Genomic DNA, 25,621 nt, shown 5'->3' with positions numbered 1-25,621 from the left:
GTAATTCCTCCAGTTAGCCCAACTACCCTGCCAATGCTGAACTCGAGAAAAGATCCAATTCTACAGTGTTGGTTTGGTGTTATTCGTGATGCTGTTTTGGAGGGAGAATGGCAGGTGACCAGCTCGTTAGCTTGTCCAGTACTGATTAATAATCTTGATGCACATAATTGGGACATGATTTATGGAAGATTAATGATCAGTTTTTAGTGATTGGGGTGTTGCAACCTGCTCTTCCACTTTTTATGATGATCCCTCAGATTTGGCAAATTGTTGTGATAGACTTGAAAGACTGCTCTGTCTTTTTCACGATTACTTTACACCCTGATGACACACAAAGAGACTCACTAATGATGATTTGCTACTGTTCCGATCCTGGTTGCATGACACCGAAGCCAACAGTCCTCAAACTTGTTCACCAGAACAGCGGGCTGCCCTGAAAGTTGTGTCCCACAAGATTCAGACTGGCTGGTGTGGTCACCGAATGGCAAATCATCCTTTATCTTTCTTGGTTTTAATGTTGTCGCTCCACCTTTTGCCCTTATTTTGCAATGGCAAAAGAAAAAGGGGGAAAATATGGCGATCATTTTAGAGTGGTTGTTTTTGCCATTGCAACCCAGACATCGTATTTTAAGTCGCCCTGAAGCAGTAGCGGCCTTGGTGAGAAAAGGAAGAGACAGGATTGTTGAAATTGATGGGACTGAACCAGCAGATATCAGTATTCCAGTCTGTGGTGATGATTACGAATGGCTTCTGAGACATTCAACAGCCATACAGGAAGCCTTGATGGGTTATACAGGTGTTGTACACAACAACCAGCCAAAAGGACCTCTCTGGAAGATGTTAGAACATTATCAGTGGATTGCGAGACCGTTATGCTCAAAAAGACCAGCTAAAGGGCCAACGGTGTTTACAGATGCAGGTCAAAAGATGAAGAAGGCTGCGTATGTTTGGCAATCCGATAATCAGTGGCAGAAACACGTGATCACCGGTGAACCACGGGACAACCTTCAAACCTTAGAACTGAAAGCAGTTGTTGAAAGGGCAAACCGTACCCTGAAGGATTATCTTCAGAAACAGAAAGTATCACAGGACATAGACGTAACTAAACAGTTGACTAATGTGTTCTTACCTTAAACTATCTCTCCCTTACGGAGGATAGAGAGGGACCACCTGTTGTTATACATCACCAAACGGTGCGAGGGAACCAAACAACTACAGTTCCTGGTTTGAATGTTCTGTATAAAAATATGGCTTCAGGTGTATGGGAAGGACCTAATCCAGAGAGATTGATCGGTAGAGGCTATTTTTGTATCTCCACAGATAAAGGACCTATATGGGTCCCTAGCAAGTTTGTGCGACCTGTATGTCAAGATCAGAAGACAGAAGAGAAGACTCAGAGTGAGCAGACGGAATAAAATGTCTATGTTGTAAGGGATGTAACCCGTGGGTATTGTGCTGATGTATGCTCTGTGGGGTAAAACAGTTCTGTAAGCCAAAGCTTAAATGTAAATGGTGTAAAGAGTGTATGTGTTTGATTTGTAACCGGGCATGAAACAAGAGAAAGCATACAACTAGTGTAATACCATGCTGATTGGAGACAGTATACATCATCAGAATCTGTGAAAGCACAGATTTGTGGGGTGGAATGAAAAAAAAAAAAAAAAAAAAAAAAAAAGGTGGAAACTGTAGGACTAAACATGTTTAAGTGGTGGTCTTGGTTTACGGTCTTGATGAATTTTTTACCCATTGGCCAAGGTATTTTTTGACTTCTTGCCTAGAACAAACATATGGGTGACATGGGCAAATATCACGGGGGTAACAGACTTTTGTTTAAGTTTGCAGCAAGCAGACAACCCCTTTAGAACTTGTTTAATTGGTATTCCCCTGCAAGAGAATGAAACAAATTTTGATGGTTTTTTGAAATGTTAAAACAGTGGATCTGACTTCCAATCAGAATGGTACATGTATGAGTCCGAATGGGCAATTTGTTTGGCCTTCTATGCATAATGCAGCGTGGCAGAAAATGGTTATTGAGAATTTGAATCGACCATATCATTTGCCATTGCAGGAGTTAGACCTATTAGGTAGCATTACGCCCGTTAAATACATTAACGTGACTGCAACGGGAATGCCAGAATGCAAGGACACGGTACCAACACTTCAACCCTGAAATGGCACTGGAGTAATTTGGTTTGGTGAACCGTGGCGATTGTGGCTAGCAGGACAAGGTGAATGGGAGTTTGATACAAAGTTTCAATATTTAACGGGTTCACCTAATTGGGGTGAACTGAAAGCTGGAGGCTTACATGTAAATGTATCAGGGGGCTATCAGTTGCCACTGGGAGTCTTTTTGATATGTGGAGAAAGAGCATGGACAGGGATTCCTTTGAATCCTGTCGGTGGACCATGTTATTTAGGGCGTTTAACTTCGCTCCACATATGAAAGACTTATTGATAATGACTCCACAATTTCATAGATCATGGAGGGCACTGCGTACCTTTGATGAAACATGTAATAACTGAGTCAATCTGCAGTCTGTAACAACAAATGTCTTAGCCTCCATATTTATGCCAGGAGCAATGACTGCATTAAAAGCTAAGAATATACAAAGGTTAGCGTGTTGGGGAGAGAAGCAATTTAATCTTACATCACAGATTTTAAGTTCATTATCGCTTGACATAGATAGTGTTAGGCATGCTACATTACAAAATAGAGCTGCAGTAGATTTTTTGTTATTAGCTCATGGACACGGTTGTGAGGATTTTGAAGGGATGTGTTGTGTGAACCTTTCCGATCATTCCATATCTATCCACAAGAAGTTGTCACAACTGCAGGGAAACGAAGCATATTCTTGTTGATGATAATCCCTTTGATGAATGGTTGAGAGGATTGGGCATAACAGGTTGGTTAAAGACATTATTGATGGAAGGAATATGCTTTGTTATAATCATTATTATAATGCTTTTAGTTTTTAGCTGTGTTTTTTCTTGTTTAAAGAGAGTAGTTTTTAACATAACCAATCAGGCCTGGCTTGTGCAAAAGAAAAAGGGGGAATTGTAGAAGAATGGCTGCAGAAGCATGGCCTTAGAATCTCTGAAGATCTGCACAGTCCAGGCCTGGTATTAGAATAGGCCTGTAATCAGAATTGTACTGAAGTTGCTGTGCTGAAGTTAACAAGAAAGGTAGCCTTGAGCTATTCTTGAATCCCGAGACCAAGTAATTATGTTGTGCCAACAGGCCGTGGCTGTAACAAGCTACAGCTGCTGGGAAAGCAGGTGCAGGGCCAAGAAAGATAGGGACCGGTATGGGAAAATAGGGAGTAACAAACTACAAGGCTGAAGCACAGCAACACAGTTAGCTACATGGACAGAATGCTTATTTTAGTCGTGATAATTAGGGGTGTGAGAACCGCGCGTGTTTAGAGACTACTAACCAATTATATTTCTGCTTTACGAATATGCATGTGTATCGGTTCTATATAAGTAGTGTTAGAAACTAATAAAGCTGAGCAAGATGCATAACTCATATTGAGCGTCTTCTTGACTCCGGCGAACCCTTCTTCCAACAAGTGTCCTGGCAAGGAAGCTGTATTTCCCTCAGCACGCTTGCAAGTCCCAGAGAACTTCTTTCCCAAACTAACTACAAGAACTTTGCTCGGATGGATGACCGCAGTAGTCATTCCCCCCTTATATCCCTTCCTTCTTATTGCTGTAAATCTAGACATGTCAGCACACTTCAGAGCCACAAATGTCCGGACCTTTGCCCTCACCCATCTAGCCATCCAAGTCATCCCCATCCCAGTCCCCAACCCCTGACAATCCCTGCTACTGTCACTCTCCCAAGCACCCCCCCCACATATCTGTACCTGTAACCTCCATGCTGCTGAGCACCCCAGTCCCTCAGCAAGCTAACCAGAGAACTCCACAGAGAATGGAAATACAATTACTGACCTCTGGAAACTGGTGAATAATTAATTTACCATTTTCTATTACAGGTCATTAATTTTTACTGCTCTCAGATGCCTTGGTATTATGGAGGGTAAGCTTAATTAAACTTGAACTGTAAAGGCCAGGAGTTGTGGACCCAGACATCCAAGCACAGAGTGACTGCAGAAACTCCAGATCTAGAAAATAATTTACCAGTAAATACAACGAGTTTGATACTGGTTTCATGTACGCTTTCATACATACTTTCAGTTTTACACTGATGAAACTTTCAGTAGAATAACTCCTGATTCATTCTGGAAAAGACCCGGGGACAAGAACTTCTAAGATGTAAGACTTCTGAAGCAGGTTTTTAGCATATAGAGGTCTGCCTTAGTACATTGAACTACACTGACTTACAATGATGATCTGAACAATTAAAAAGATTGGAAATAAAATTATAAGAGATTGTAAAAATATAAAGGGAACAGACATCTTACAGAAGTGAAGCACACAGTTACAAAAGTAAAGCAGTTAACAATATGACTACTTGATATGGGCCAGTCAAACTTAAGAAAGCAAGCGTTTGGTAAGACTAAAATGTGGAATTGAAGAGCACACACCAGAAATGACTGCTGACCCTTTCCGTTAAGATCACCTGATCCTGACCAAAGAGCTCTGGACTGATTAGGAAACAGTCCTAAGGCAGAAATCAGACTGTCATGACAGGGCATGGGTTGAGATTAAAAAAACAGGCAACACTGTGGAGAATTCATTAGCTAGACAACCATCACAAAGGGTAAGGGGAAGCAGTCATAGGGCGATTAATGTCAGCAAGAATGCTTCCACTTTCCAGTTTCGAAGACAAAGATAGTCACATGTCTCTTGAAACAAGTGTGGCCAGTTCTCAGGAATATAGTATGAAAGATTCCTGTTTGGTGATGACAACCTACGTCTGATCTTCAGATAGTATCAGAGAAAATACCCTCTGACTGGCTGATTAATCACTTACTGCCACCTTCTTTCAAAGAACAGTCAATTAACTAAGCAGGCAGACTCTGCATTCCTACTCCTCAGCAACAGAAAGCAAGCTGTTTGGATTTTTCTTGGGGTGGGCTGAGCCGACTGGAGTTGGGCTGGGAATTTTGAGATGAGAGAAGAGAAGATGGATGGAAAGCATTTAATATGGTACTCATCAGAAGACAACAGAAAACAGAAAAATCCCCAGGATTCAGAGAGGATCAACGCTGGGTCCTCCCTAGTTTATTCTGAAGATTACCAGGTGGTTTACCGGTACAGCTGCAAGTTAAGGCATAGATCAGAGGACAGAAGAACCTGGTAGGCTCTGCCTTACATTCAGGACTCACAGTTCAGGTTCAGTTGGATCAGCAGTGGTATTTGTGGGACTACAGAGGGTTCAAGATAGTTGGACCACTGGACACGTTACCTGGTTTATGGTTAAAAGCGTAGCATAGTTTCAGAGCCTTGAACTTAAGCCTATGTTCTGCCAGAAATGTCAAAGCAAAAATGCTCTGGAGCTAGGCAGGGGAAGCTGCAAAACACTGTAAGGGCATAAATCACCAGTGGGCTGCCTGAGCTTGTCTTTCAGCTATCAATCTTAATTTTTGGAGGTCAGAGAGACACAGGAGAAATTTTTATCAAGAGAAGCACTATTCCAAAAGTTTGTTTGTTTGTCCCTCCAAGCACATCACTTAGCAATGATTTGCTCTAGACAGGAAAAAGATACTCACCTGAAGCAGTGAGGTAGCAAGAAAGAGTTCCACTGGGACTTCTTGTCCTAGTGGAGGAGCATATTTACTAGATAATTATTGTGATGAATTTTAACTACATTCTGTGTTGTTGCATTGTAACACCATATATTCCTGAAATAAATGTTCCAGTGCAGAAGAGCACATAGGAAGCATTATTTTTCACACTCTGTATTCTGTAATACTCCTGCTTCTTAAAACTCTTCTTTTAAACATGCATTGCTTTACAAGAGTTGTAAAGCTGTTTTAAACAACACCATCTGAAAAAGAAGTCTCTCTGTGCTTCAGCTTTTCATAAAAAACACCAAGCTTCTGATTCATTATGTGTTATTTTACAAGACATAGAGTTTCACTCTCCTGAATGAAAATTATCATGATGGGAAACAAGGATGTCTCATGTGAGAATCCTGATTCCCTACAGAAGAAATTCTGGTGCTACCTGTCAACACCAAAAGGTAGAAAATAATATCTGGTAAGAGTAATTGCACAGACATGACAGATTTCTGCTGTGAAAGTTCTTATGAATACCAAGATGATTCTCTTACCTAATGAATTTAAGATATATTCAAAATGAGGTCAGGAAAGACTTTGGATAAATTCTTTCACACACATAAGTACACATTGGCTCAGATGTGTCTTGTCATTTAAAATAGTTAACATATTTACAATATTTTTAACAGTTTTTTTGATATATTTTTGTATCAAGACCAGCACAGAAGTCAGAAAATATAGACTTGGGACTGCAAGCATAATGACAGTGACAGAGATCAGTCACTGCTGTTTGACTGTAGTATTGTACTTCAGGGAAGCAATTATTTTAATTTCTTTACATTTTAAGATAAATTATTTTTCCATTCACACCTTTAAAACTGCAAAGTAAAGAAATGCAATTATTCTGCCTGGTGTTACATCAGAAGAAGGTAATTCACCGAGTTTTTATGACTTTTCCTGTTAAGATATTTGTGCATGTTTGCTTGAGACTGGTGCCAGCTGAAATTCTGCCCTGTGCTGTTTAAAGGCACAGTTGCCAAAGACATCTTGTCTCTATTAGCATGTAAGGAAATTCAAAATACAGTTTTAGCAGCTGAGAGTTTCTTACTGTTCCTGCACCTTTTTAGCCCAGCACTGGAGAACTTTTCGATACAGTCCACAGGGTGGCACTATCCAACCACGTTGCTTTGTACTGCTGGTTCCTGTCAAGTGACTTTACCATGAAATCATACAATCACAGAATCATTCGTTTAGGTTGGAAAAGACCTCCACCATCGTTAACCATTAACCCAGAACTACCAAGATCATGCTCGACTGAATTTTTAAGCAGATTTTTTTTCCTTTTTCTAAGATAAAGCATTGTTTAAAAAAAGTTAGGTTATGTGTTTAAAGACTTCACGACACACAGGAGCCTGGAGGCACAAGAGTAGGTGAAGGAGTGTGGGGAAATATGGGGATAAGGAGATAAAAAAAAAGTATGCCCTGGCTTCTTGTTAAACTCCATTTCTAGGGGTTTTCCTGGGTGAGGGGCTCCCTATCCTGTGTGCAGAGGTGTGTACAGCAGCTGGACCATGGGGGGTGGTGGCCCATGCATCTCTGCTGCCAGCACTGGGAGTGACTGGAGGGTATGTGGCATGCATGGGCATGAATGCCAATGCCTGTGATCACTAACACACATCAAACTCCATCAGCCAGAAAGCAGGATAAGAAGCTGAAGCTAAATATTGACGTGTTTGTAATACTGGAAAGACCATGGGTCTGAGAGTTGGCTAGTGGAGGGACCAGGAGGTCCAGGCCAGCTGCTTGGGGGAATAAGATCTGGTAGGGCCATAGGTCTGGACCAGCTGCAGGAGAGATGTCTGCACTGGAGAGTTGTCTGTGTGATGGGCAAGTAGGAGGGGCAAGGAGCCCAGGGTCAGCTGCTGGAGAGACCAAACGGCTCAAGCAAGGCCATGGGGATGGTGGAGTGAGGCGGGAATGTGTGTACGTGGATGTTCCAGAGCACGGGAACAGGCTGCCCAGAGAGTCTGTGGAGTTTCCTTCTCTGGAGACATTCAAAACCCACCTGGACATGACTCTGTGCAACCTGCTGTAGGTGAACCTGCTTTAGCAGGGGGTTGGACTAGGTGATCTCCAGAGGTGCCTTCCAACCATGACCGTTCTGTGTGTGTGGGCGTGTACACGCGCATGTGTGTGTAAGCAGGTCTGTACCAGCAGGTGCAGCAGGGCTTGGTCGTCAGGAGCTGTCATGCCCAGGTGCCGGCAGCAGGGAAGACTGGGATCCAGGGGCCAGGCACTGTCTCAATTGAGTCAGCTACTGGTGGGATCCACACTTTGTGGATGTATATATTTCACATCGATTACCCGCTAACAAGCTTTCACCCTGATAAGACAGGAGGGAAACAGGATCAGGCCAGTCTTGTCATTAGTGTCTGCATGAGCACTTTATTTCTGGTCCCTGCTGAACTGTGCATGCAGCCAGATGTATATATGTGTATGTCTGTGGTGAGTATATGCACCTTTTGGGAGTACACACTTAGACTTGCAGCTGGCTGGATGTGGGCCTGTGGATCTGTGACAGTCTTGCTGCTATTCAGCTCATGGATTTGGCAGCTCCTAACAGAACGTATATGATTTTTAAATCAGTATTACTTCTGCTTGCTTATGACCTTTAAATAATAACCTTTCAGTCTTCTTTTAAATTATATCGGGGTATCCACTTTACATTCATGTTTAGGAGTTTGCAGTTTTAGAAGTGTTTTCCAATTTAGTGTAGCATATGAGGAATAAATGAGAAAAAATTGGCACAGGAATAGATTTCAAATAGATATAACGAGTTTCCTGACAATAATGAGGTGACTAAGATTAGAAAGAAATGCCATTTATTTTAGCTCGACTCTTGCCATATGCTAGACTGAGCTCATTCTGTAAATTTACAGATCTTTAAATACTAATTAGGCATCTCTAAGCTCTTAGAAGTTGGATAACTTCACTTACAAGTCCATATCGTATACCATGGTATTATATACTTGTTTTGGAGATGATTTCCCACCCACACCCCGCCCCCCCCCCCCCCCCCCCCCCGAATTCTTTTCTGCTCCCACTTCCCTTTTGTGTAATCTCATTCTGTTACTTTCATTCATTTCAGCACAATGCAAGGGAAATTAAATGGTTTGTTTCCATACTTCATGTAATTCAGTATAATTCATGTTAGAGGGGACATATTCTCTGGCTTCTAATTGTATCTTTAATTTATTGTCAAAGTTTGTTCACCCAAGTTTTGTTACATTTAAATATAAAACATAAACACATACAAATATATCTATATAAAATATGCAAAACTTTTCTGTAGAAAAATTTGTACAGTTATACAGCTTACACATTTACACTTGATTCAGTGCATGAAACGGAGATGCAGAACCGCGCCCATCACCCATGAGGTGTGTGGCAATGTTTTAAGGTTGCACGTTGGTACTGTGTGGCAGTTTAGGACAGGAAGGAAGTGGCAATTACTGCTTGCTGCAAAACCTGCAGACAAAAGGGTATGCTCTGTTGCTCAAACCAGCCTCAATGTTCATGAGTCGCAGCAAAAGGACTTGAAAGATATCAAGAGACCTAAAGAGATATCCTGTTCTGCACCCCGACAAAATCAAGAAAATAAAAATGCTTTCCAGGAAGATGCTTGTCTAGTCTGTACTTTAAAATCTCCTGATGTGAATTTCACTTCCTTCTTACAGTATGTGGTGTAAAGCTTTATTTCCTCCTAAGATTCTCATATGACAATCTCACCTGCTGCCAGGTAGGCACATTACTTCTTGTCCTATGCACTGTGGGCACTGAGAAGGGATTATTCCCTTCCACTTGTAGTGCCCCTTTATGGTTTTGAATGCTTTTATACATCCCGTCACTTTCTAGTCTCTAGATTAAACAGCTATTTCAGTCCTTCTTTTTGGACTGTGTCTTTTAGACCTTCCGCCATTCTCACAGCTGTTCTCTGGATTGTATCTACTCAGTTTAGATCTTTCTTGAAGTCTGGCGATCAGAATTGGATCAAGCACAGAGTGATTCAACAGTGAGGCAAACCAACACATTACTTTACCTCCTTTAAAGGCAGCATTTCTCTGCTGATAGAGTGCCCTGAATTCTTCAGTGCCAAAGACCTCACTCATGTCTCAGCTAAAAGCAGCAGCTCTCAGTGGTGCTGTGTTGTCCGGAGCCAGCACTGGTGATACTGGCTGTATTTCCTTGCAGTTTGTAATGGCTCACCACATTACTCAGAACATGGGGTTAAAGGAGGGACACTGCCCTTTGGTACCTGCCTGGACTTCTCTACCAGGGCACTTCATCTGGCTGCCACCTGTCCTTACCTGAGGCCTTCTTACCTGAGTGCTCTTGGAAGTGTGCTGCACACTAAGTAATACACTTTGGACACAGTAAGAGGCCTCTAATTACCTAAGTTACTAGACTTCTTTTTATTTTCTTTCTTGTCTCTACAGTGGAAGTAATTTTCTTGCTCTAATCAATGACAACATCTAGTAAAGAATCCTCAGTTAATATGACCTTTTAATGTTAAGCATGTTTAACATCATAGTGGAATCAAGTATATGCTTAGAATAAGGATGTCATTAATTTTAAATTAATCAAAATATCTGAATATGTTTCTAGCTTTTCCTTTTCCCAAATTCCCAGACATGATGACAGAGCATGCATGGGAAGTAAGGTGACCCCTTGCCAGAACTCCTTTATATTAGCAGATATAATCCCCTTTCCTTCCAGAAGGCCAATCTACAAGCAACCTAGTAGCAACAGCTTCAGTTTGTGATTTGCTAACAATTAAAAGCAAAACATGAAAAGTAATGGTGATGAACTGTAGTGCATTGTCCCTAGGATAGTGAAAACAATTTTTTTCTAACAAAAAAATCTGGATAAGTGCATGAAGCTTTCAACAGCTACGACCTTAATTTGGAATATATTTTTTATACAAGGAGGACTCCAGCTCTGCCCACAGCTGGAGTTGATTATTTGGTATAAGAACAAACAGGATGAACTGGTGTGACATTATATTCTTGTGTAATACACAGAGAGGAAGAGATTTGAATAAGCCACATCTTATTTTCTACATATTAAACTCAAAATAACTATACAGAAATCAGTAAGGTCTCTGTGGGATTCCTGCTATAACTGACAGGCAGAATATACCTCAATCATTTTAGCTGAAGATTTAAAGTGCAGCATATAGTGCTTCAGTTTAAAGAACGAAGGAGACTTACACTAGCACATACTTTGCTAATTGCTTCAAATGATAGTACTGTTATCATATGAAGTCTGAGCTTTTGTAGTGAAGACGCTCTTTCCTATGTTAATACTCTTACTCTGAACCTAGTAAGGTAAAATAAAATGCCATTTTCTAAAAGAGACAGGAAAGTAAGGAATTTATTCAGCAAAAAGATGTACGTGGAAAGGGGAAACCCAGAAGCATGTCAGCAGCCACTTCCTTTGCCATCTTTGATGCTGCAGCTGGCATGGGCTAAGACAAAGCAGCAGGACAAACGCTAGAGGTACGAAAGCATTGGATGAAAAAGGCTTCACTGTTCCCCTCCTGAGCAAAAAAACCCCAACAAACAAAACCAAAACAGAAGACAGAAAACCCTCAAGAGGAGGAAAATTTCAGGTCCAGTATGCCTGGCTGCACTCATTGTCAGGAAGAGAGAATTTTTGTGGATGGCTGGAGGTGACCTAGATACATACACCCCAGTTTCACAAGAAACCTTGCTGTAGCTCCTGGTATGTCTGCTTCTTCCACATACCTGGCTCCAAGCGTGTGATCTGTAACTGTGTATTGTGTCGGGACAGGTGCTATAAGTCTTCATATGTCAAGGGTAGCGCCCATGCTTACATGAGTAGTGCTAAAGGAAGGGATGATGCTGGGTAACCTCTGCTGCCGAACCCAGACTTCATCCCTCCACTCAGTAAATACCCTGCGCGCTAATGCTGTAGAAGCACTGCAGCACTGCCAGAAAAGATGAAAACTAAGAGGTACGTCGGCACCGTTTCTCCCAACTTCTCTCTTTCAGCTCTGGATGCGTGGTTTTCTTTCCCAATGATACAGAGCAGAGATGAGCCATCTCTCCAGCAGGAAATCCCCCCCTGCCTCCCGCACCAAGCTAGCTTTGCCCGTGACCGTAACACCGAAGGAGGGAAAAAGCATAACCAGCTCCCGGGGGTTGCGCAGTGTCATTTGAAGAGGCGGAACGGCAGGTGACACCGGTGGCACAGGCGGTCCGAGCGCAGGGGCGGCGGAGCCCCCCGCCAGCCCCCTCCCGTGCTGCCGGCCCCGCTGATGTTACGTAACCGCCGGTAGCCCGGTTTGCGCGTGCAGCTCCCCGCCCGGCGCGCGGTGATGCGCTGGAGCCTCCGCCGAAGGTAATGCCCGGCCGAACGCCGCGCAGGGCGGCGATAATCGCAGTGGTGTGTGCTGAGAGTAATCGGCAGTGACAGCTCCACACCGCCATTTCCCCAAGTCTTTTGGCTACTCGCCAGAGCGCGTTTCGGGGGGCGCCAGACTCGGCGCTGAGGCCGCTGCACCACCACCACCGCCGGTTGCCCGGTACGGCGGCCAAAGCAGCCGCCCCCGGACAAGCTGCCCCGGCCTTGCTGCAGCCGCGGCGGGGCGGGGCGGGGCGCGGCCCCCCACGGTGCGCCAGGGACAGCGGGCTCCGGGGCACGGCGGGGGGTGCCCGGCGGCGGCGGGGAGGAGGGACAGCGCGGCCGCGGCTGGGGACCGCCGCAAGGGCACGGCTCCCGCGTCCGCGCCTGGCTCGCCGCCTTCTCCCAACCCCCGCACCTGCTTCCGCGCCGCGGGCCGGCGGGCGGGGCGGGGCGGGGCGGGGCGTTGCGTTGTGCGCGGTAACCAGGGCGCCGCCGGGCGCAGCGAGGCGCGGAGCGGCGCGGTACGGCGGGCGGAGGTAGGGAGCGGCGGCGGCGGCGGCGGCGGCGCAGGGCCGGGGCGGGGGCCGGGGGCGCGGCGCGGGGCTCCCTGGGGCTGGGGGCGTTCGGCGGGGGCCACCGCCTCGGGGAGCCCAGGGTTGAGGCCGCGGGTCGCTGGACCACGGCCAGGAACGGGGACCCCCCGTGGGGCAGCATCTCCCGGGCGCCTCCTCCTCCTCCTCTTCAGCGCCAAACTAGCCTTGAGGTCAACCCCAAACTCGCCGCCGTGATCGCCGAGTTCTCCGTTTTCCCGGGTGGATTTGAGTTTTTGCCCTTTCTGAGTGCGCGGGTCGAGGATGCCGGCGGGGGCTGCGGCGCGCCACCGGGGCGCACTGTGTGCTGCAGAGTCCCTGTCCCTGTGCTCAGTCACACGCCGCAGGCCAGCAGGACCTGGTCGCCGTGGATGATGTGGCCGCTCACACGGGCTCGCCAGATGCCCGGTTTGCGGCTGGGTTGCCTGCGGTGATGGTGCAGAAAAGACAAGTGCACCGCAACAAAGATGCATGGGGCCCGTATGCTCCCGGTGTGTGTGGTAACTCCCCAGAGGTCAGACCTGCTGAAATACTCACTGCAAGGCTGTTACTAGCCTTTCAGCAACCATATTTTCAACCATGTTCGTGCGGGGGGAAAGTGCTTGTAGTGGCTATTAGTAATCTGCTGTAATAGACCAAATTTTGCAGACTGCTGAGGAATTACTTATGTAAATAATCTGCTTGATGCTGAGGGAAACTCCAGTGCTTATCACCTTGTGGGATTTTTACCTATGTAGCTTGTAGGGAAATAGTATGTGGTGTTTCTGGCTGCCTGCCAGCACTTTTCAAGTGCTGAGCCTGTTGAAAGACTCTTAGCAGGCACACGCTTTTCTGTAGTAGTAGTGGAGATGGACTGTCTGCTTTCTGTGATCTCTGATAATTATTTTAATGATTCTTGTGTGCACTTTAACACTTAAACAGATCCTAAGCTATAGATGCTGATGAGCTACGTTAAAATATTGCTACTGGACAGAGAGTATCAGGGTGCTGTGTTATTTTAACTGGTAAACAGGAGCGCTTTTTTGTTTGTTGTACTACGTTTCGTGTGCTGAATGACATGACAAAACAAGTTTGAGGTACAGTGTCAATGACTGTAGAGTTACTTTTTGCTGGTAGGAGTCCATATCCATAGGCTGTTTCACATAGTCCTTAAAGCACTGCAGTTTCCCCAGGCAAAGGGAGCTCTCCAGAATGAGCATGGTGCTGCATGTTCGAGTGGTTCAGTTCTCGTCTTTGCAAACTCTGCTAGATGTGAAAGCAGAAGTAATAGTCTCTCCACTTCCCTCCTGTTTTTTTAATTCCTGTTCATAGTGCCTGGGTTGGTTGGTTTGTTTAATATTACCTTCAGAGATTATATATGTCAATGGCAATTCTGTGTTGCTGAGTATGAAATGCCAATGGGTAAGTATGAATAACTGATGAGCCCGAATAAATTTCAGACTACTTTTTAAAAAAGTTGTTCTATTTTTAATTTAAGTAACTGTGATAAGTACCAGTAGTTATTTGGACTGCTGCATTCAATACAGACCCAAGAATGTTGTATGTCTGTGTACCTTCCTGCAGCATTACTGTCTATTAAATATGAGAATTGTCAAAGGATTTTTTTTGTACTTTGGGAACTTTGGAGCCATTTGTGAACTTCACTAGAGCCATGCTGAGTTACACAGCCTGCCAGCGAGTACACTGCTCAAAGAAACTTAACACTTTGATACTGGGTCAGGGAGAGCAGAGGCACGCAGGGAAGGAGAAGCAGCAACTCCGTTAGTATTTAAATGCATTTGGGGAGGAGGTCAGAGTGCCTGGCCCTGAGGAGGATCTTGCTGGGTGAGGCACTGAACAAGGTGTGAATTCCTGGAGAACTTCCAGGGTCAACACAGTGAGAGTGATTGCTGCAGGTCTATGGAGCTTCAGTGGATGAGTCCTGAAGAGACGTACACATACATTCACCCTTTGGACATGCATCACATTAACCAGTCTCAGTTATGCTTTGTTAAAGGAAGTCAGTTGTGACTCAGTATTTTTTTTCCTAATGTTATCTGTAGTTCCTCAGAAAGTATATACATCAAACAAAATCAAGTATTTTCATACTTCCTCGTTACCATGGCTAGTGACAAAACTTTAGAGCTCTTGTGTCTCCTTAGAGGTCACAAAAATAGCAGCAGCTATGTACCTCTGAAGCAAGTGAACTTTTGCCTTTGTTTCACTCAAAGGCACAGATTTAATGGGGAAAACAGGTGCTTCTGCTTTCCCATTCATATGGCAGCTGTGTTTGCCCCATGCTCACAAAATTACACTTCAGTTAAGCTTTCTTGCTTGGGAGCTGTGCAGAAGTACTAAAGAATTGACGCTTCCTTGCTTATCTCAAGCTCAGTTTGACCTACCCTTTCCTGAGATGTGTGTTTTTCTGCTATAGGTTATATTATGACATAGAAATCCTAGGTGCTGTACCAGTATTAAAACAGAAAAATCAGAATAGCTCTCCTACCATTAACCACCTTACACATTATATCCAGACTTCACTCTGTCCTATTTGCTTGTGTATTGTGACCTCTGATCTTAATCTTGGCCCCTTTTTGTCTGCGCAGATAGTAAGCTCTTTGAAGCAAGGATTATATCCCCTGTTTGTAGAAGGTAATGAGCTACTGATCCATCTTCTGCTATTACCAGCATCTATATAAACTATAATATATTCCTGCAGAATTTCAATAGCGGGATTACTAAACTGTAGTATACACTAAATTTAATTTTTCACATCAGAGAGTGAATGACATTTCTTTGAATATATCTAACAATGCATGCAATATGTGTTCTTCCCAATTTTTCTAAAAAATAGTTAGTCTCTGTCTTCTGTTTCCTCCTAGAACACTCTGCATTTTCTGTACCATTGGAATTACAGCTTTCAAGACAAGAACCAGAGTTTCAAACCACTGGATTTTTGCCCAGCCTCTATAAAACCTAATAGAAAGTAGAAAATAAAATGTTCATTTGCTGAAATGTAAATACATACATAGGCAGGTGCATGACTAGGTTCCTACAAATGATTTTTAAATACTAAAGTTACAGGTAAAGCATAGAAAAATTGTGTTCCATATATGCCACAGATTTAAATGTCAGATGTGCAAATTACTTGAATCTTGCAAATTATTAGGTGTGGTTGCAGACCCTCAGCCTTCTGCAAAACAAAGAACTTTTGTTCAGCCCCAAACAATGCTGAAGCATACCTAGAGGGACCAAAATACTCTGGAGCTCGAGAAGGGTTCCAGACTTCTCTCTCTTTTCCTCCCCACGCTCCCCAAGAAAACCAAATTTCAATGCCTCCAGGTAACTACTGCGCATCAGGTCACTTTGGGCTTGGATCGCCAGTGGGAACATCTTGTTTCAGTGTTCCTGTTTCAATGTGTTCCTTGTCAAAGATTGTAATCTGTCTCTTCTTCCACCTTTTTCTATTCAAAAGCAATCCACACAGTAGAGAAAGGAAGCACAGAGTGACTGTGTTGGGATTCAACTATTACAAACACCTGTCAGAGCCAAAATTGCATTTTCCATGATCTTATGTGGTGCACGACACCATGCATGACAAATGCATGACCCATTTGACTTGGGAAAGTTCCAGTATGCACTGACTTGTGCTACATCGGGATTAAGTGAACAACTACAGATTTGCAACTCAACCATCTGTAACAATTACCAAAGGGACTCTTGGCCTGATTTTGGAATCGGACTGTTGGCCTGGATTTTGGAAGACCAGTGAGGAGGTACTGCATTTTCTTTGAAGATAGCATAAGAATAATTTTGGATCACTCTACCCCACTTCTTATTCCCACCTCCTGATTTTAGTATCTTCAGTAGGCATTACCAGCAGCTTGACAGATTTATTCAAATTAGTTTACAAATGGATTCTTAATTAATCAGCTAGAAGTTTTCAGTATTCTGGGATGAACTTTATCAAGTTTTTTTCTACGTTTAACTTTGATTTTATTTCAGATGGTGCTGTTTCCTTTTCTGTTGTGCCTCAGTGGAAAAATCAGTGTAATACTGACTAAGGCAAATGAATCTCCACTTGATCTTATTTTCTGCTTTCTTTTTACTTATCTGGCTAAGAACCATTTGCTTGCTGTCTTTAATTCCTTAGTCTAACTCAGCTGGTCTTCCAGGAAATCTCTCTTTGTCCCTGTAGACCGTACACACTATGACAAAGCTCTTCTCATCCTTTTTTTGCTGCCCACTTATTCCCAGCTGATGGCTTTTCCAATTATGTCTGGAGCAGCTTTATTCTGCATAGGTGTACAGTTACTGGACCTTAAAGAAATCCCCAGCCTGCTTTACAGGGGAGAGACTGGGGTCTTCAGTCTAGTTGACTTCTGTAACTGGTTTCCCTTTTATTTTATTTTTTTTTTAAGCACTGTCTCTTTAGATGATCTCCTGACCTGCTTATGTACTTTGGGTTATTCTTCTAATAGTTTGGACTATATTAATCTCTTCCTTAGTCAGAGCTATTTTCTATGATTAGCCTCTTTTTCCCCCTCACTACTAACTAAACTCCAACTGGTTAAAATAGCTGGTTCTGTGATTATTTGATCTTTAAAAATTCCGTTATGACCTCCAGAAAATTCTAGTTTCTACCTCTCTGTGAATCATTTATTCCTGATTGACATGAGGATCACGACTGTCTCATGGAATTGCGTCCATTCCAGCAGCATCTATCACTCTGGCAGCGTTTCCAAGACCTCTTATGTTTCAGAAACAGAACCTGTGCGTCAAAGTGGACTTCTAGCACTACAGCAGTAAACCATGCTCGGAAATTCTCTCCTGGAAATGTTTTTTGATTTGATTGGTTCTGTACTGCTGTTTCTTACCGTGGAAGTCTGCCTCTTCGTTAACATAATGGCAGCCTAGCACTGGACCTTATTTCTGTTGTTCCTGACATTCTGTTCAGTTCATGTGCTATAGTTAGTTCAATTATTCCACTGTATTTCTTTCATCTGTGTAACATTTGAAAATTACTTTTAGCTGCAGGAGTTCCTTGAATTTATTACTCTGTTTTTTGTCCTCTCAACTACCTCTTTTTAATGTATCCCAGATTAGAAACAGTCCCTTTGCTGCCTGCCACCTGTCTATTTCTTGCTCATATCAGTATCTTTACTTATTTATCTGTGTTTATCTTTCATTGTCTGGAGCTTCTTTATCCATTGCTGCTATAATGGGAGATTACAGAAGTCTAAAACTCTATTTTCAGGTACAACCCTGTTTTCACAACAGTAACAGTCTTTCCCAGGCTGCTGTGTGGGGCATCAACCTGGTGTAGTGGGAATCTACAATTTGTGCCAATGTGAGGGACAGTCAGATTTTTTTACCCTTTTTTTGATCAGGTTTTTCTTCAGCCATTATTGCACATCTTATATGTTGTCTGTACCTAGCAGATGTCTCTCTTTTTCTGGAACCATGCTGCTGACAGGCCTGTCTGTTTTCCTTTAATATGTTTTTTAAACTTTAAGAACTGAAAAATAAAATACAACCTGGTCTTGCCAGTGATACTTTGGGTTTACCAATGAAAGGAAAATACATTCTTTTTTTTTTTAATTGCAGATAAATCAAAGCATTTCGGACGACAATGAAAAAATGGCAGTTACGCTAGGGGCCCAGAAGAGTTAAATCATAATAGATCTAGTGTTTTTCTTATCTCTTCCATAGAACAGACATCCTACTTTTCTGGCACTTGAATAGAGGAACAATGCAATCCAGAGAATTGTAAACTGCATATTACTATAGCAGATTACTAGGCCTAATTGTTTTTACATGAGAGAAGATCACTTTTCCTCTTTTCATCTAAAAACACAGTACAGGGATATCAATATAAGAAAATGATGTTAGTGTAACTTTATCCATTAAATTCATTGAAGTGGCAGATTAAAAAAAAAAAAATATCTAATTTCTATGCAAAAATTTCACTCATATATTCATTCCCTGTATGTTCAGACCAAAAAATTAATAATAATGAATAATCACTTGTTGAATGCTAAAGCAGGGGCTAGCTCATATAGTCCTTCAGGTTTATTTCAGGCTAAGATTTATGAGATTTAAGCCATATACCTTTTTAAAAACCTGTGCATTTTGAAAACATGTCCATCTGAAGATATATCTTTGTGTCTGGCACTGAAATGAAAAATTCATTCCGTTTATTACAAATGATTTTGTGAAACAGCTATGAGAATATTTAAGATGTTAATATTTACAAATCTAGAAAAAATACAATTGCCCAGTAGGAAAAATAAATCTTTTATGGCAGATTTAACTATATGTAACAAATCTAACTATTTCTAGAAAGCAGAAGAAATTTCCCCTCTGCATTACGTGGAATAGCTGACTGCGCATGTAGGTTTTCTTGTTCTCTGAAGCTTTAGATATTGGTAAGAAGGGTGCGTGAAGCTTCATTTCATCTATTCCGCTGATGTCTGTGCTCTGAGCTGTGGTTTTCTGCCTGTGGAGGTAACTGCACATGAGCCTTTCCTTCCCACCTGCTAACTTAGTGTCATCTTTAAATGAGTTAATTCCCACTGCTTGCAAAGGAGCTTTTGAATAAGGAGCCATATTTAGAACTGGAGATTCTTCTTATACAGCATATAATTTAACATCAGCTAGATAAATTATTAATTGCAAGTCTGCCATTTATTGCTGCACAGTGACTCAGCCTGCTGTATGAGTAGATAGAAGATATATCTTCATTACAGTTTCCCAGACACTTTTAACTTGGAGTTGGATCAGCATCTTCCACAGCTCTTCTAAATCTGTTCATGTACAGATGATTTACACCAGCTCTGTCATGGTGTGAGTGGGCTGGTATTCTGATATTACGGCTGCTGTTAGCCAAAAAGCAGTCAGACAAGGCATTTTTAATACCCCTTTTCTCTGCCCAACAATTAGTCTAGCAGCTTGCTATTGAAAGTCACTGTACCTTGCTTATGGGACTGCTCAAAATGTTAGCAGTGTTACTGCTGCAGAAACAAGGCTTCATGTAACCCACGTTGTCACAGACATTTCTGGTTTGGATGGGGCTAGACAACCTGATGTTTCACTTAAATATTGCAAAGGATGCAAAGTTCACCAAGCTGGCATACGTGGGCGTGAGCAACAGAAAACCTCCTGAGGCTCCCTGTCCATGTCAGGAGCTGTTTGGTGTCTGTGGTGGAAGAGAGCTCTGGCTGCCGATGCTCTGTGCAGCCATTCAGCAGCGCTGGGGACCATCAGGCCCAGCCAGTGTCGCAGCTGAGAAGTGTGACGGTGGCACCTTCTCATGCCTAGCTGTCGCAAGGGTGAGGCTTCCTAGCTGCCAGGGTGCCTTCCCACCTTTGGGAAGCAGTGACTGATACGCACAGTCTCTGCGCACCCCAAGAAGGGTGCGGGGCAAAGCCTGGAAGGTGGAAAGGGGGCAGGGAGGAGGCCCCTGAAGGATAGGGCAGGCATGTATGGGAAGAGAGCAGGGATATGAGTGTCTGGATGTCTTGCGCAAAAGCGTAGATGTGCAAAAGTAATCTGGCTGGCGTAGGTACCAGTCTGGCCGTGGCCATGCATGTGGGTGGGCTTCACAGGCTGTTCTGCACCTTGACCCATTGGAAAGGTGCTTCCCTCCACTCCCCTAATTTAAAGCCAGTATGAGTCAGCTGACCTGAGCAGCGCTTATGTATCCAAAATACAAAGTAAACATACAATAAAAACAGTGGTAAGAGGGAAAGCAGGTTTTTCCTTGGGTCAGGCAGGATTTGAAGGGTCAGAAAAGCAAATGCTGAAATTTCATTTCCTCTGGCAGCACTTACATGTTGACACAGCTCCTTTGGGACAGTTCAGTGTGCCTAAAGCTGTGCAGCCTGAAGGCTTGCCTACATGATGTTGGGGGACTCTAGTCTCTGACAGACCTTGGAGCCAGGCAAAGAGGGAGTGCATAGCACCAACAAACCCTCTTGTACTTCTGATATGGATCAACTGCATGTCATCTTGAATTTGGGATGCACCTAGTGTGTGTAGTATGAATCCAGTTATTCTTGGTGTCTAAATGCTCAGTTCTTTCTTAACAGGGAAATAGGTGCATACATATACAATATGTACTTGTTCCTCAGAAGATAAGATGTTATTGATAACATAATTTGAATAATCTGATTTTATTTTTTAGACCAGCTTTATAGTCACATAGATTTATTATTGTTACGCTAGTGTTAAGTTCATGTAGTAGTTCTAGTTCGCAGCTTTTGATGTTAAATGACCAAAAATACAACATCGTCATACACTAGAGAAGTGAATGCACATACAATTTTATTTAATAATTACGTATACGAATCTCAGTATTTCAGATTAGAGCACATAGTCTAGTGGAGTTGGGGATTATCCTGATCAATAAGTTACTATTATGTGTACCTTCCTAGCTTGGTGAAATAGAACAACAGTTGTACGGCTCTTGGATTTTACAAGTGGTTTAATTTTTCCTCCTTTATACCTAATATTATTTATGTTAAGAAGTATTACTTTTAATATGTATAATATTATTGTTATTTCTAAAACAACATCCACAAGCATCCTCAGGAAAGCATTGATGTCTGGTGCATTGCCAGTTGTTTTTAATGATTTGTTTTTACAGCTTCATTCCACTGATGATTGCCAAGCAAGCTTTCAGCATTAATTGTGTCTCTGGCTGGGGTGTATGCAAAACATAACAATTTTTTATGGGTTAAAATGGCTGTTAAGACTTAGAATTCTTGGTTTTGCAGAGCTGGTAGAGGTTTTGTCTAAGCCTTGGTACTTTCTTTCTCAGGTGCTGAGGTTGCTTGCCAGCACTGCTCCCCACCCCTGCAAGGGCTGGCGTTGGACTGGAGGCATCTGGCTGCCCCAGCCATGCTGAGGGTTGAATGCTGAGGAAGCCATCTGAGATCGACACCTCACTGAGGTCGACATCTTGGAGGGAGACGTCTGCCAGGGAAAGTGGACTTACTGCAAAGAGATCATGGCTTCATCCCGACTAGTGGCAAGATCTAGAGATATTGCCAATGTCATGCAGCGACTTCAAGGTAAGAGACTTGGGCTGGTGCTCTCTGCCATCCATTCATAAGTGGACATTCCTACTTTTTACTGTAGTGCACAGCCAGGGCAATAGCTCTGAAGTTTAATAACTGTTCTAAACTTATCTACTGGAAAATATTGGTAGTATATCTGAAGGGTTCTGATTATAAGAGTCATTCAGCATAGCATTAATAGTGGTGTGTAAAAGCAGCTGATATTGTAAACATGGACCCATGGGACAGGACACTGAATTGAAGATTATGAGACTTTGGTTCTGTTTCTCCTACATGATGTGATTGCGCATCAGTTTTCTCATAGAAAAGATAATAGAAATTGCATCTGTCCTTTTCTCAGCTATGATGTCTACACATAGATCTGCTCTACTGATAAACTAGTATTTATTAGGTTAGCAATAGTTGTTGTCTCCAGAGGAAATTGTACCTTGTTATATTGTTAGGCATTGAAGAATTCATAACTCAGTGGCTAATTATCAGTGCTGAAGTTGGTGACCTTTCAGATAATATATCACAGGACCTTTGCAGTATTCTATTCATTACGTTTTTAAGTTATTGAAATGAAGCATTATTAAAGTTAGTGCTTTATTTTTTTAGATGTTATACACCTAAATGCTGCAGCTAAGATTGCATTCAGAATGTATATTTTTGTTCAAATGATGATATTGACTAGAAAAAAATGTCAGTGCTGCTGTAGGTTTCACTCCTGTTAACTTTTTAAACTTGATCATAAATCACTGACCTCTTACTTTCTTTACGTATCAGCTTCCACTGACTTCAACAAAAGTTTATATGTACAGAACCCTTGCTGTGCCCTTCTGCATCTTCTAGATGTGGAAGCTTTATCTTCCCATGGCTTTTCCTTCCATTTATTGTTTTTCAGTTTGACATCTGAACTCAGCTTCCCAGCCACCAGCTACAACTAGCATGCATAATTTTCACATAGCCTCTGTAGATAAATATAAGAATAAAGTTTCAGGGTCTGTCCTAGTTAGACCTGCTACAGCACTTTCAACACTTAAAGGGGGCTTATAAGAAAGGTGGGGACAGACTTTCTAGTAAGGCCTGTAGCAATAGGACAAGGGTAATGGTTTCAAACTAAAAGAGGGTAGATTTAGATTACGTAGAAGGAAAAAAATCTTCATTATGAGGATGATGAGGCACTGGAACAGGTTGTCCAGAGAAGTTGTGGATGCCCCATCCCTGGCAGTGTCCAAGGCCAGGTTGGAGGCCTGGTCTCATGGAAGGTGTCCCTGCCCATGGCAGGGAAGATTGGACTAGATGATCTTTAAGGTTCTTTCCAACCCAAACAATTCTATGATTCTCCAATTCCAAAATGCTTCTGCCTGATGTTCTTCAGCCTTTTGTACAGTTATTATCTCTTTCCTTGCTATTTTTGTTTGTGTCTCCTAATTCTTAGGCTGCAATCTTGGACAATGGTTGCTCAAAGTGTCTACAAAAATAGAGCGAGGAAGTATTCCTTGCCTAGAGAATTTGTGGTCGGAGAAGACACCCCGGGTAGACACAAATGAGTGAGGGAAGGCAAGGGTACAGTGTGGCAGCCTTGCTCACAGAACAGGCAAGAGTCTGAGTATACTCTGTGTGTGTGTGTGTATTTATATCTATCTATCTCAGTATACTATATACTTAAAAGAATTCATGTTCTTAGTAAGGGTTCCAGATGAGAATATGATAGATGAATATGAGAATAAATGAGAGATTTGAAGCCAGAAATGAATAATTATGAAATTTTGAGACCTTCTGAGGAATATGAAGAAAGGCATATGAGGAATGTCAGAGGTGCTTGAAGGTTATGGAGGCATATTGCAAAGCAAAGGATCAGGGAGCTGAGCTATGTTCAGGGAGGATTATCTGGGCTGGTACTCTGAAGCAATGTGTAAGGAGGATGCTACAGGATGTATTTACAGAGCATGTGGACTATTAATTATCAGAAAGACATTGAGGTACTGGAGTGTGTCTAAAGAAGGGCAATGAAGCTGGTGAAGGGTCTAGAACATGAGTCTTATGAGGAGGAGCTGAGGGAACTGGTGGTGTTTAGCCTGGAGAAAAGGAGGCTCAGGGGGACAGCCACCTGTAGCGCGGTGGGTTTCGGTCTCTTCTCCCAAGTAACAAGTGTTGGGACAAGAGGAAATGGCCTCGAGTTGCACCAGGGGAGGTTTACATTGGATATTAGGAAAAATTTCTTCATCTGAAGGAGAACAGGCTGTCCAGGGAAGTGACTGAGTCACCATCCCTGGAGGTATTTGAAAGATGTGCAGATGTGGTGCTTAAGGACATGGTTTAGTGGTGGGCTTGGCAGTGCTAGGTTAATGGTTGGATTTGATGATATTAAAAGGTCTTTTCCAACCTAAACAATTCTATGATTCTTTGATTGTTATATACTAATTTTCTAAACATCTGTAAAGCTGTTGCTGACAAAACAGCTATTCTGTTTATTTACACTTTGGTGTTTTTTTACATAATAGTATTTAATTTTTATGTATTTTGACTTGTTGAAATATGATGTATAGTTCAGTCTGTTATGTTTGTGGTTTTTTTCTTTTTGGAAATTGAGCAACAATAATTGTGACCTTTTAACTGAAGACATTTCAGAAGAAATTGTAAGAACTAAATGCACATTTGGCATTAAATGTTAGTTTGAAATTATACCTGTAAAGAAGTTTCTAAAATTCTAAAAAAAATTCTAAGATTCTTTGTTTCTTAGATGAAATCAGTTCATCTTGGTATTGCTGGGATCTGAGTTTTGCTGCAGAAGCACTACTTCAATAAATCACCTGTGCCAAGACTGGAGTGCTTGGAGCCAAAATCTTTTTTTAGTCTGTAGTTCTGCATTATGGATGAGCAGGTAATCTGCATTTGGACTGCCTTAGCCCTTGTGAATTAAGGTTGCTCCACCTTTCAGAAATTAGTCATCTGAAACAGGAACAGGTATGGACATAGAAACTCAGAGGTATTTCTTGGCATGTTTGCATGGTAGCCCCGAATAGGTGCAGTTGGAGCTGGGTACATAGCTCTGCAGTTGGAGCTGAGTACATAGCTCGAGGAGAGAGTGGAGCTGGTAGTGTTCAGTGTAACATGAACAGAGATGGTTTGGGGATCCTCAGTCAGTGCCCAGCAGCAGTTGTGCTTTACCACACAGTTACCTACAACTGTGTATTATCTGTACTTTTAATGCCTGCCTTATATTAGCGCTATTCACAGAATGCTGTGGGTTAGTTTTTTCTGGATTGTCTTTCCTTTTCCTCCTTAAGTTTTGGCTCTTCTTTCCTTCCATCAACCAAACAGTAGCTTTCTTTTCTATTTAGCCAATAGGCACTTTGTTGATACGTACCTTCACTGGCGTTTTTCTTTGGTTGTTTTCTCTAAGTCAACAGTGCCAAGAGTTTAACATTAAACTAAGCTGATTTAACAGATGCCTACTACTGAAAGCTATCTTGCCTTACTGCATGCATGTACCCAACTTTCTTTCCACCAGTGACCTTCCTTCTCTTACCGTAGACCTGAACCAGCTAAAAATTGGTTTGTGGAGGTCAGGTGAGCTCCTGGCAAAAAGGCAAGTGGCAGGGTCTTCCCTTTCAGTGCCATTTGCCTTTTTATCATCTGCAAAATAAAGCTGCAAGATCACATTTGTAAATGTAAGCAAAACTGAAAAGGTGTGCTTGGTCAGGAGGGCACGCTGCACACCTTGCAGAGCTATTTACCCCCACATCACAAATACTGCCCCAGTTAAGGTTTCCTTCTGTCCAGTTTGCTGGTTCTGTGTAGTCATGCTGCTGCTTTCTCTTTGCGGTCTTTCACTCTCTGAAATGTCCCAGCTCAATTCCTGCAGCTTTCTTGA

General features: G+C 42.6%; 1 protein-coding gene across 15 annotated transcripts in view; it reads left to right on the top strand.

Annotated features, from left to right (window-relative positions):
• Positions 1-12,575: 12,575 nt before the first annotated feature.
• Positions 12,576-25,621, top strand: part of SYNE1 (spectrin repeat containing nuclear envelope protein 1) — a 316,896-nt gene continuing 303,850 nt past the window's right edge. For 13 of the 15 annotated variants that reach the window (XM_055714589.1, XM_055714581.1, XM_055714591.1 and 10 more), the window contains exons 1-2: positions 12,577-12,649; positions 21,504-21,756. In XM_055714589.1, the coding sequence (XP_055570564.1) occupies positions 21,693-21,756 (64 nt within the window). In that variant the 5' untranslated portion in view covers positions 12,577-12,649; positions 21,504-21,692. Of the gene's footprint in view, positions 12,650-21,503; positions 21,757-25,621 lie in introns of all 15 variants that reach the window. The other 2 variants (XM_055714587.1, XM_055714586.1) reach the window with 1 other exon arrangement.

The sequence above is a fragment of the Falco cherrug genome, chromosome 6, assembly GCF_023634085.1.
Source record: "Falco cherrug isolate bFalChe1 chromosome 6, bFalChe1.pri, whole genome shotgun sequence".
Classification (NCBI taxonomy): Eukaryota; Metazoa; Chordata; class Aves; order Falconiformes; family Falconidae; genus Falco; species Falco cherrug.
This window is presented reverse-complemented; position numbering and strand designations above follow the sequence as displayed.